We start from the raw sequence: 13,650 nt of genomic DNA on the forward strand, positions 1-13,650 counted from the left end.
AAAAAATATATTTATTTATTTCATATGATTAGAAAGTTCCATATCAAAATTTATTGAGCTAAATGAAAATGTTTATAAATTTTCAATAATACAATTACAATTATTAAACAGAAAAATTTTTTATTTTAAAAAAGTATGGAATAAATATTATATAAAAAAATTTCTTTAATTTATTTATTAAAAAAATAAAGTAATTTTTTTTACTTAAAATATATAAATTTTTTTACTTAAAATATATAAATTTTTTACTTAAAATATAATAGTAAAAATACCATAACTTTATTTAGAAGTAAATGGAACTAGAAATTTTGTATTTATTATCTCTAATATTTTTACAATTAAAATTTTAGGTCTTAAATTTTATTATTTTCTGAGATATATCTATTTAAAATTTAGAATAAAATAGACCTCACCTATGTAACCGCGGGTGTTTTTTCCACCTATGTAGTGAAGGGTTAATGTATTTAAAATTTAAGGAGACTATATAGTGTAATGTTAAATTTTTTTTTAAAATATTTTTTTCCTACTCCGGGATTCGAACTCAGGACCTAACGATACGAAGACAAATACCCTTCAGCCCCCCTTTAACTTAATATTTTGTTATAATTCTTCATATATATTTGATTTATTAAAATTAACTTAATTTAATCAATATTTTTTAACTAGTATTATTATCATAATTTTGATACCACTACCGCTTTGTAGGCTTGAGAAAATTTTACCACCATTATTATGTGTATAAAACTGGCTTGGAAATTTTTTTAATGTAAATATTTTTTTAAAAAAAAATTATTAATACCATTTTCTGAATCTCCTTGATAAACTATACACGATTCTATATTCATTTTTATAAAAATTATCTATATTGACCGTGGACGCGTATTTTAGTCAAAAAATGAAAAAAGAAGTGTTTTTTCAAAATTTTACTAAGTTACTACTTTTTTTTAAATAAAAAAAACATTTTCTGTATCCATTTAATGAGCTAAATATGAATCTGCTTTTATTTTTTAAAAAAAATGTATCTTGACCGTGGACGCGTAGTTTTTTCATGTAAAAAATTAGTATTTTAAAAATTTTACTAAGTTATCACTTTTTTTTAAAATAAAAAAACATTTTCTGTATCCATTTAATGAGCTAAATATGAATCTGCTTTTATTTTTTAAAAAAAACTGTATCTTGACCGGGGACGCGTAGTTTTTCATTTAAGAAAATAATTTTTTAAAAATTTTACTAAGTTATTTTTTTTTTTTAAATCATAAAAAACATTTTTTAACTCATCTTATAAAGCTAAATAAGATTTTTTATTAATATTATATAAATTAAATCCGTTTGACCGGGGACGCGTAGGACGCGTATTTTAGTCATGCCTATAAAATCTCATTTAGCAAAAAATTATCATTATTTTTTTAAATGGTATTTTTATTGAAATGTAGGACATCCTCTATAATTACTTCTACCCCTAAATCTTTACCCGCAAAAACAATTACCACCCCAAAACATCATCATAAAAATGATGAGAATTCGAAGGATGTGGAAATGGTAAAATTCGATAAAACTATCGTTAAAGACCCGAATTGGCTTATAAACCCTCTTTTACGATATTTGAATCCATCGCATCGAAATTATGCTTATAGATTGTCGTACCAGGGACCTTCCTTGGTGCAGGAATATATGGAGAGAGTTAGGCCTAAGATTATGAAATCTGTGGCAAATCAGATGAAGCATTATGGAATAGATGAAGTATTATTTTATTTATTATAAAAATTTTTTTTAAAAATACTATCTAGGGCTAAGGATTATTATAATTCTATTTGGTTAGAATATTTATTTATTTATTTAAATAAAAAGGAGTATATTAAATTATTTTTGTTCCTATTTCAATTAACTCACAAAAGGAATATTTGATAAATATATTTACAAAAGGATCTTCTATATAAATCATCCTCTTAAAGGTGGCCTCGGTAAATTACTTTCCTATATGTTTCCCAATCTATGTATATATATATACCTGTATTATAATTAAGGCTGTGTCGATCCACAAATTTTTCACCAATACGATCCGATATTATTGAAAAACTGATCCTATATCTAACCGATATTTATATTGATTATTATTTACCAACTATCTTTGAACCAATGTGATAGACAATATATTCTATTTTTTTAAAAAACCAACTAACTTTCATTTTTTATATTCTCCAAAAAGTTATTAATCTCATTTAAAATATTAGCAATGTTTAGTGAATGTAGTGTTATTAAACAGCTCTATTATTACCTAAATCTCGAAATTTTGCCAACAGAAGTCCAAACTTCTGCCCTCTACGAGCAAAATAAATAAGCATGATTAATATATTTTTGCCCAAAATATTGAGTTACAAACTCGTTAGATATTTTCAAATCTTCTTGTTGTGGTGCACAATTTTTAACTATTTTTTTTAAAACATATCAACAAATAAATTGTATCTTTTCCTTTCATTAATTTATTATTATTAAATTATTTATAAAATAAAAAAAAATTATAATTATATATACAATCATAAGATAATCCAAAACAATAAAACTGAATGATAGAAAGAAATTATAATTAGCCTGCAAGGAAGAATTTCTTTTATTTGATTTTATGGGGGGGGGGGATGCCTTTGATCGTAAGACACTTCATCGTATTTTTCGTCCAACTAGTTCAATTCGTTCTAATACATTAAAAATTAAATTTTTACCATTCCAAATGAATTAATAACATTTTTATCACTTCAAACTTGTTTATTATATTTAACAGGTTTGGAATAGTAAAAATGATTGATTCATTTGGAAAAAATGTTATTAATTCATTTGGAATAGTAAAAATGTAATTTTAAATGTATTTATTTATGTTATTATAGGATTCAATTTCTACAGCAAATTAAGAAGCATTTTATTATTCAAATATAGATTATTTATAATTTATAAGACAAATATTTATTATTTATAATGTATAAGACAAATATTTATTATTTAAAATGTATAAAACAAAGAAATATGATTAAGAATACAATTAATAAATATAAATTATTCAACATGTATAAAACAAATATAAATTAAATATTATCAAATACATTTGAATTGTATACTAATTTAATATAAGCTGATGATTTATCAGCAATGATTATTATATTGTGTAGTCAGCTTTCCCAAATTTCTTTCTTTTAGGATATATTTGGAATTTGTTTTTTTAGAGTCATTCCTAGATCGATCTGAACCTTTTTTAGCTTGAGGTTTCTATGATCCAATTGTATAAGCTTTATAAAGGAATAAATATTTGGATGGGACGACTTCACCGACTTATTTAAGGCTGAATGCCATCCTTCAAGGTGATTGTTTGTCCGGGGACCATCCATTGCATATCTACTACACATCCCTCGAGAAAATTGAATTGTGCCCTATAAAGAAAAAAATATATATAAATAATATTTTTTTAAATTTTACCTGTCCAGGTTTTATCCATATATAGAAACAAAGGATTGAGGTCAATATTTACACGAGCCAAAGTTTTACTAATATCTAGGACATCATCAATATCCTCAAGCTTGAGAAGAGGTAAAATGCACATCCTTACAATTTTTCTGACTATGGGATTTTCATGATATATTTTTTTTAGCAGTAAAGATCTAACTTTTCTCCAAACACTTTGAGTTAAATGGGAAAAACACCCAAATTATAGGATAAAAAAAAGTAAAGAATATTATCAATTAACCTTTGATTTGTAAATTTATAAATACATTATACAAGGCCTCTATGGCTGCCTTTTCAAAATCTAATTGAACATATTTTGGACTAAGTATAAAGTTATAGTCCTCACATATCTTTTTTATCATTTGGAAGAGTTTTATATAGGTGGATTTACTTTTATTTGGCAATAAAGCATATATGGCTACTACCATATGCTCTTTATAATAAATATGAAAAGTGTATAATTGTTTGTAAATTTTGGTGGAAATGAAAAAGGTGCCATCCATGTAGATGGTTTCAGCCTCTGCAAGGATTCAATATATTCATGTGTTGATAATATTAGGATCTCATTATTATCATTGGCTAAGAGAAATGGTTCCCCTTCAAATGTTGTCTATTCTGTTGGTAATATGATATTGATGATGTTCTAGATATTAGTAAAACTTTGGCTCGTGTAAATAATATTGACCTTAATCCTTTGTTTCTATATAAGGATAAAACCTGGCCAGGTAAAATTTAAAAAAATATTATTTTTATTTATTTTTTTCTTTATAGGGCACAATTCAATTTTCTCGAGGGATGTGTAGTAGATATGCAATGGATGGTCCCCGGACAAACAATCACCTTGAAGGATGGCATTCAGCCTTAAATAAGTCGGTGAAGTCGTCCCATCCAAATATTTATTCCTTTATAAAGCTTATACAATTGGATCATAGGAACCTCAAGCTAAAGAAGGTTCAGATCGATCTAGGAATGACTCTAAAAAAACAAATTCCAAATATATCCTAAAAGAAAGAAATTTGGAAAAGCTGACTACACAATATAATAATCATTGCTGATAAATCATCAGCTTATATTAAATTAGTATACAATTCAAATGTATTTGATAATATTGAATAATTTATATTTATTAATTGTATTCTTAATCATATTTCTTTGTTTTATACATTTTAATTAATATTTGTCTTATACATTATTAATAATCCATATTTGAATAATAAAATGCTTTCTTAATTTGCTGTAGAAATTAAATCCTATAATAACATAAATAAATACATTTAAAATTACATTTTTACTATTCCAAATGAATTAATAACATTTTTACCATTCCAAACCTGTTAAATATAATAAATAATACATTAAAAATTAAATTTTTACCATTCCAAATGAATTAATAACATTTTTATCACTTCAAACTTGTTAATCTCCATTTTGAACGAATTGGACGAAAAATACGATGAAGTTTCATTTTAATGTTTATAACTTTTTCAAAATGCTTGCTTAATTTACAGAAATCTCAAATTAACAATGAGGAGTTCAATCAATTATCAAACAGATTAGTCAGAACAGAAAATAAGCTTAAACAGGTTTTTTTATATATATAATTTTTTCCATCTGGGTTAGATAAGGAGAGTAAAACCTGAACAGTTAAAAAATTTTCATCAGAATAGAAATTTAAAAAAAAATACAGGTTCGAACTTTTTAATATTTTAACTCTTTTACTTTTAGACATTTTTGTGTATTGTTATTTGACGGTTCTAGTTACCCAACATATCAAAGTGTTTTCAATCATAAAATTCATTCTTCTTCATTATGTATAAAATTTGACAAAAGAGAATCTCGAAAATATTTAAAATAAGAATTTTTTTAAACATAATTCGATTCGAATACACATGTATGCGAAAAAGCTTTAAATCGATATTATTATTCTTTATGAACCGAACCGCTATTTTTATCTGAACCAAACATATATTCATTTCCTTCCCTGGAGTAAACGAAAGGATACAATTGTTGCACATGGTATTTAATAGAGAGGGAAGTCATTTGAGGGTTAGGGTGAAAATGTTTATCATCATTCCCATAAAATATTTTGAATCTTGCAAATTTTTAGGCATCGTTGGGTGTTTATTTCACCAATAACTATCAACTTCCCATGTTTTGCCTGTATTATGATTTATATTAAACCTTGTTAACTTTTAATTATAATTTTTGGTCCCCTGTTATTATTTAAAAAAAAATTAAACAGCATTATAAACTTAAGTTATATAAAATAAATATTTTAATTTTTTTAAAAAAGGTGGCTCAGGAAATGTTGCTATGAGATTTGAGACCCATTTTTATAATCCTATTCCTTTTAAAAAAAAGGAATAATGAGTTATTTTGAAATGGAATTCATTCATCATCGCCACTTTCGGTCAGAAGTTGACCCCAACTGATGTTGTAAATCTGTACAATATTTCGACTCATTATTTATAAGGAATAAATATCGTTTGACATTTGGTGTTTTTTGTGATATTTATAGCATTGGGCTCTATTTTTTCGTCATTAGTATCTTTAGAAAAAAATTTACCCTTCGAGGCTAATTAGATTCTTTGATATTAACTATTTTTCCCGAATTTCTTTGCTTTCACTTTCCCAAAATTAATATAAACAATACCATAAATATTTAGCGCCATCTATATTTTGTAATTATATTTAAAAATTGAAAATTTATTTTTTAATAATCAAATTTACTTTTAACGTACCCAAAATTAATCAATGTTTATACTATTATAGGCGTACCCGAAATTCATGGATATCAAATCTCGCATCACAAAAATGTTGGAACACCCTTCTAGTTCCCATCAACCAGGCATGAAATTAAAACATTCACCCAAAGGTTCGTGTAAAATTTTTAATTTACGTTTGATTTCACAAAATAAGTAAGGTTTATTTTATTTTAATTGTACATTATCTAATATATAAAAATATAAAAAAGTAATTCAATCATCAACTACTAGCTCCGATGACGAATATTCCACATATACTGCCTCGAGCTATTCCGCCTCTTCCGGTGATAACAAATCTATCAAATCCCAAAATGTACCTAGCCGTATTGATGACACAAGGAAAGTTGTAAAATTTCAGGACAGCATTGCTGAGCCTATCAGAAATAAACTTCAACCTAGAGACGCTATAGTCAAAGATGATAATTTGCCTTTAGATCTTAAGACTTTTCTTAACGATGAATCGACACCTGTCAAGACTAAAAAAGGTGGAGATAAATTGAATCGCGATAACAGTGCATCTGATACCAATTCCCTAAGCACCAAGACATCATTTTCTTCATCATCCTCTTCTTCACTTTCTATCGTTACAACAGGACCCCCTAAACACGCAAATACAAATTTAGGAGAAGCTGAAAAGAAAAATATTGAAAAGGAAACCAAGTTTATCTCATTTTATATATATACTTATTCCTACCTTTAAATAGTGAGAAAATGATCAGGTTTGGATTGGCAAAGATCCCAATTTTTAAAACGCTTTTCATATCTCATTCCAATATTACGCTTAGCGTTTATATTTCATTAATCTAAAATTACCTAAATTTGACAGTTTAAATCTAATTAAAAAAATTTATTTTTGATTTTGAAAATATGTCCCTCAAAAATTTTAAAAAATAAAATAATTATCAATAAATATATATATTTATTTGATAAGCGTCTCTATCAATATTGGTATGCAGTATAATTGTTTCGTCATAGTAATTGACATCAAATAGAGTTTGATTAACTTTATTCATGGAAAACCTCTCTGAAGCGCTCGCAACTGAGATATTAACTTCTTTTTTTCCTCTAGCTTTCACCTTTTCTGGTGGTAAGCTCCTTCAGTATCTCTTCCACTTTATGTTATTCATACTATCTCTTTCATCTAATTTATACTTCTTCATATTGGCTCTAACTTTATGGCCCCATTGAAGTTTTGGCTTTCCTCTTTTACGTTTGCCCATCACTTCCTAACTCTCAACCTTATTTACTATGTAGATCATAGGCCTTCTCATTGCGTGCCCATACCACCTAAGTCTGTTTACCATTATCTTATTCTTAATGGGCACTAGCTTTAAACTTCCTAGTATTCTTGTACTGCACACTTTATCCCTTCTTGTTACCCTAAGCAATCATCCTCAGCATTCTCATCTCTATAGTTTGTAGACTTCTCTCGTCTGATTCTTTGGTTGACAATGTTTCCGAACTATATAGAATAGTTGGTTTTAATGGAACTGTAAATTTTTCCCTTCAATTTGTGTGGGATTCTATTGTCAAAGAGCACTCCAGATAATGATCTCCACTACCACCCTGGATTAATTTTACTCTTTATCTCTTTCTCTATTGTGCTGTTTGTTTGTATAGTGGAGCCCAAATATTTGCAGCTTTCAATTGCCGATATCTGCCATTCATTTATATCAATGCTGGCTGTTTCATCTCCTATCACCATACACTTTTTCTCTATTTACTTTTAATCCGTGCTTTTCTAGGATATTTATCCAACTCACTAATCTTTCTTTCATTTCATCCTTGGATTCGGTAAGTATCAAAATATCATATTCCACGGGACTTTTTGAGACTGTGATAATACATCTATTACTGTAATGAAGAGAAGTGGGCTGAGAGACGACCATTGATGAACTCCCTCGGCTATTGTGAAGCCTGCTGAAGTACCTGTTGTGCTACGGACCATTGTTATATATGGCCCATATACATATTCTGTATTATTCTTATGTATTTTTCCGGAACCTTTTTGTGGCGTAGCGCCCACCAGATATATTTTCTTGGGATTTTATTGAAAACCTTTTATAGATCGAGAAAGACCATGTGTGGCTTTTTGTTCTTTTCCCTGTATTTTTCACTCATTTGCCTAATTGCATGGATAGCATCAGTTGTTGATCTTCCAGGCATAAAGAGAAACTGAGTTTCCTATTTCGATTTTGTCTCAACCTTTTTTCTATTATTTTTTCGTAGAGCTTAAGACAGTGTGACATTAGTTTTATGCCTCTGTAATTTTGACAATTGTATGGATCCCATTTTGAAGAAAATTAAAAAAGAAAAGAAAAGAAAAGAAAAGCAAATATTGAACAATAAATATAAAAATCAAAATAAAATAAATAGATATAAATAATTTTAATAAAAATAAATTTAGGATTTTAAGGATAAGTTAGATAAGAATTAAAATTATTTATTTAGATAATAAAATAATGTTGTTTATCATAATTTATCAGTATATATATTTCGGTAAAAGTTAATTGTATATAAAATATATTTGAATATTATTTTAACAAGGAAGTAAATTCAAATCAATTTAGTATATATTATTATCTCAAAAAGAAAGTGAATATATAAATTCTCATTAAGTTAACTTAAAGCAGATTAATATACAAAAAGTTAAATATATATGAGATTACTACATAAATATAAGCATATTTTACCAAACGCTGACTGACGTTAGCCTAGAATGCCAAAAAAAAATCGGCTATTACCAACTATGGTAAAGACGAGCTATTTTACTATATTATTTTTATATATCATTTGAGAAAATACTTTTCAAACGTCTAAATTTAAAAACAATACAATCACGTAACATATTTTAATTGGGTTTATTCTTAATTTATATTACCTTATTCAAATAAAGCTAAATTTCACACCCCCTAAATATAAATGTCGAGTAGCGACTCAAATTTTAAGGCAGGGATGTTATATACTTTTTTATAAAAATTTATACTTCACCCAGAACTTCTAGTCAATCTTCGCTTTCTGAAAGAGTGGATGAAGTGAGGGATGTAAAAGGTGGTTTTAACAAAACTAACCATCACAAAGATCACATCCCTGCCAAAGATTCGAGTAAACCTTCTTTAGGAACAGATAGGGGTCGAGAAGAACTTGCAGTCAATGAGAAAATGACTCCTCCGAAGGTTTTATTTATTTTTTATCCTGCAAAAAATATTTTTAAAATGTAAGGATAAAATTATTAAAATAAAAATATTAAATTCTCGACCTAATAATTCACATTATTATTTTTAATTTATTTTAGCAAATACCGTTCACATTTAGCCCTCCAAAACAATCTGTGGCATCTGGCGATACTGAAGAATCAGATACAAGTAGTTCAATATTAAATCCAGTACCTTCCAATTTTTATAAAGCGAAAGAATTCCCTAGAAATTTGTCAATCAGTCCCATTAAAACTTGACCATTTGATTTCAAAGCTACTACTCAATATATGAAGCCTACCGTAAATTATATATGAAATCATATTGACAATTTTTTTGAATAGTGTAATTGTTCTTTTTATAATATTCATTTTGTATTTAATGTTAAGAATGAAATTTATTAAATCATATTTTTAATAATTATTTTATGCTATCTATATATCACTACTTTTAACTTCAGGTATTTTTTTTTATCAAATCCAATTTGTCAAAATTTACATATTTTTTATTTATATTAATTTATTAATTAAATTATAAATGTTTGTATTGTATTTGATGTGCAGATAATAAATATAATTACTCCCTATTTTATTTAATTCATAATTTAAAATTTAATTGTTATTATAAAACTAAAAATCACAATATAATACATCTATTTTGCGCTAAGTTCCCAAAAAGAATATATTTGAAAATGCAAATTTGTTTTTTTTGACGGAGAAAAGTTTTCTGGTGAAAAATATTTTGTAGGCAAGTTTTGTTTAAAAATATATATTTCAATTCTACCGGTATTAATGGATTTATATTTTTGATCAAAATATGAAAACAAGTAGAATATCATATAAGGACCTAATGTTCAAAGGATTGTATTGATAGGGCAGTTCATTATATTGATGTGCGATAACTCGTATTGTAACGAAGTCAACAAAAAAAACATTCGTCGAAATCTTTTACAACCAATTTATGAAAATATATCTATGTTAGGTTTTTTTAAATTTTATAACTTATTTTTATAATTTTACTTAGCATTTGTTTGTATATAGAGTACATTTTAATAAATGCCCAAATGGGCATACTGAAGAAAAAAAATGCAAATAACTACTTTAATTTTCACTTAAAGCTCGTTATTCACGTTTATGATATAACGATGCATCTACCCAGGGATGAAATTATCATTAGTAACATAAAAATGTTCCAAATTTAAAAAGCGATATTAAATTTCTTATTTTACATACTATTTTGTTTGATTTACTAAAATAATCAAAAGTGTTGCCCTTATATTATATTAGTATAAACAGCGCTAAGAGTTTTCGTTAATAAAGAAAGTTTTTTTCTCGATAACTTTTAAAAATATATATAATGCTCTTTCTTGGTAAAAGGTCTAAATGTCATGTGAATTAAATATACATTTAATTATGTTGGCCAACTGATGTTTCCTCTTATCGTTACATATTTTCCAAGGTTACATGCAAAACAATAAATAAAAACATCTTGTTCGTTTATAAAATAAAGCCTGCTTTTCTAAATTATTATTTACTATAATTTATTTTCCTAAGTTTAATTATTTCTTTTATACCAAAATTTACTCCTTTTTTTTAAAAAAAATGTCGAAATTGCTAAAATTTACCATAGTATTTTATTTCACAGCTCTGTTTCTATATTATTCAATTGGATTAGCGCATACCTATGTGACAGAGGGTAATAAGAGTATTTTTTTCAGTAATGCCTATATATAACTTTATCAATAGGTCGTTATTTATTTAAATGTCCGCCTTATTGCATGATATATTGTCCTAATGGAAATGTGTTGGATAGTAGAGGATGCAAAACATGTGAGTGCAATTGAAGATTTGATTGACAAAAATATATTCAAAATTTGTATTAATCTTGTGTAATATATTTTAAAAAATTATACCTCTTTTATATATTAATCTATTGTGTAATATCTTATATTACCGTTATTGATAGTGATTTAATAAAGTAATGTTTAAAAGTTTTAACCATGAACACTTCTAATCCTGACAAATAAATCCATAAGACATAAGGTTCGAACATAAATTCACAATCCGGGTTTGGAAAAAAAATTCCCTCTGTCTATTCTATATTTTTTTAAAAATATCTAGGCCAGGCCGAGCAAATGGTAACATCTACAGGTCTCTGAAAAAATGAATTTATTTATAAGCATGATAAAATTATTTAATAGCAACTTTTTAAATTTGGGAAAAATTTAATATAATTTTAATTGTAAGATTTCTGGAGTCAGAAATTTGAAAAGGTATATTATTCCATATTGTAAAATTTAAACTACTTTTATATTGTTAATTTTAATCTATATATTATATACATATATGTTATTTTTATATATCTTAGCGACAATATGTTATTTTTTCAACATTAAATAATTTTTGAGCTGGTTTTTAAATTTAAAAATCTGATTTTATCAGAAATGTATTCCAGCATGTTTAGAATACCTATTTGTAGATAATTTTGTCATTAACCCTTGATTCATTTATATATAAAAAATCTATGGAGGAGCTAATATAAATTAAGGTTCAAAAATAGAGGAGGGGAGACTGGTGTTAGGTAAACCCCGGGGCTTGGAAAACGACTTAATCTCATTTAGAATTAAATAGATTAGAAAGTTTAAATTTTATTATAATATAGCTTTTAATTGTATGCATCTTTAGATAAAAAAATCTATGAAATAATTAATTATCATAATTTTTTCTTTCAAGAAATACAATTTTGATGTCAAATTCAAAAACATTTTTATATTACAGAATTTTTTTTTGCTATATAATCATATCTAAATTAAATTTTAAGCAAAGTTTTAGCCCTCTTTTATAATTTGAGAAAGTTTTAGGAATATTTATTCTGTCTAGATATTATTTCTAGAGCTAACCGGGCTAGCTAAAACCATATACATTCATAAGACAGTTAATATGAAAAATATTTAAAAAACTTGGAGAGAATTACCTGGATGTGTATGATTGGTATAGCCAGATTTAAAAGTATAAAATTTTGAACAATAAGATAGTAAAATTATTTTATACGTATCATGATTAATAAATAAAAAGGCATTTAAATTTAATAAAACCAAAATTGGTTTAGAAAGGCCCTTGCAGTGGTTTGCCAAACCCCGCTGTTGGGGCCTGTTGGAAAAAATTTCAACTTTTACAAAAAATGACATATCAAAAACATGATTATATTCTTAAAAATTTTATAAGACATCTTTATGGAGCAGAGTTCGGTATAAGGAAACTTGGCTCAATTTCCAAATATTTTGACATTGTTATATCCTTGCATGAGTGCCTATCACAACATGTACGAATGAATGGTTGAAAACTTAGTTACGAAATACTACTTTTGAATCTCGGCTTTGGGTTACCTCTGTTAAATATCCACAGAGATTTGGTTCCAATGACAAATGAAATTCTTTATGAATTGGCAAATATCCCACGAAAATGAAAATCAAAGAAGGCTCCGTCGCTTATCTAAAATCGAGCCGACGATCTACAGTTTTTCACCAATTGAACCAAGGATTTGGTTTCGAGTTTCTGAAAACCATACTCTGTAACAACCTTGATTTGTTACTTTCCAATGACGAGCTATTTGCTATTAGACTACGGTTCAATTACGAAATTGTTCGACCGTACTAATGCAAACATTGCGAAACCAGCATTGATCGCAAGGGCAGACATTGCCTCCTTTGTCGAGGCCGCTTTCCACGGCACACCAAATGCAATGATATCATATTACGTGCCCTCAAATCCGCAGGCATTCCATTTGGACTTGAACCAACCAACATTTTTAGAACCGATGGAAAACGTCCTGATGGAATGTCCTTCCTTAGTCAAGGGATAACTCCTGGTTTGGGACTTCATAATTTTCATTCTTTTATCCCTTATTCTTTTTCGTAAATTATATATTACATTCCTTTTAAAAAGTAGGTAAGTCCCGCTCCTACCATCTCAAAAGGAGCTAGCTTAGTCTCCCGCTACTATATTTTTAAAAGGATTTAGCTCCCGCTCCAAGTAATGGAGTGCCATTTCATACCCGCTCCTTTGATTTTCATTTTTTTAGAAAAGTACACGAAACTAAATCATATTTTTTATCAAAGAAATTTATTTATATTAAATGATATATCAAAATATTTCTATTATTAGCTTTTTAAAGTAATAAAATGTCTAAATTTGAATCTAAAG

At 26.8% G+C, this 13,650-nt stretch overlaps 1 protein-coding gene and 1 long non-coding RNA gene across 3 annotated transcripts in view; both read left to right on the forward strand.

Moving 5' to 3' along the window:
• Positions 1-9,929, forward strand: part of LOC135923401 (cilium assembly protein DZIP1-like) — a 28,431-nt gene extending 18,502 nt beyond the window's left edge. Inside the window, exons 12-17 of one of the 2 annotated variants that reach the window (XM_065458123.1) lie at positions 1,434-1,740; positions 4,998-5,072; positions 6,262-6,364; positions 6,464-6,914; positions 9,250-9,430; positions 9,550-9,928. In XM_065458123.1, the coding sequence (XP_065314195.1) occupies positions 1,434-1,740; positions 4,998-5,072; positions 6,262-6,364; positions 6,464-6,914; positions 9,250-9,430; positions 9,550-9,708 (1,276 nt within the window). In that variant the 3' untranslated portion in view covers positions 9,709-9,928. Of the gene's footprint in view, positions 1-1,433; positions 1,741-4,997; positions 5,073-6,261; positions 6,365-6,463; positions 6,915-9,249; positions 9,431-9,549 lie in introns of both variants that reach the window. The other variant, XM_065458124.1, reaches the window with a different exon arrangement.
• A 1,035-nt stretch (positions 9,930-10,964) lies between these two features.
• Positions 10,965-11,723, forward strand: LOC135923403 (uncharacterized). Its single transcript, XR_010571208.1, has 3 exons — positions 10,965-11,143; positions 11,194-11,277; positions 11,569-11,723. It is a non-coding gene; the product is annotated as an uncharacterized LOC135923403 (long non-coding RNA).
• Positions 11,724-13,650: the final 1,927 nt, after the last annotated feature.

The sequence above is a fragment of the Gordionus sp. m RMFG-2023 genome, chromosome 2 (genome assembly GCF_954871325.1).
Source record: "Gordionus sp. m RMFG-2023 chromosome 2, tfGorSpeb1-WG-v2, whole genome shotgun sequence".
NCBI lineage: Eukaryota > Metazoa > Nematomorpha > Gordioida > Chordodea > Parachordodidae > Gordionus > Gordionus sp. m RMFG-2023.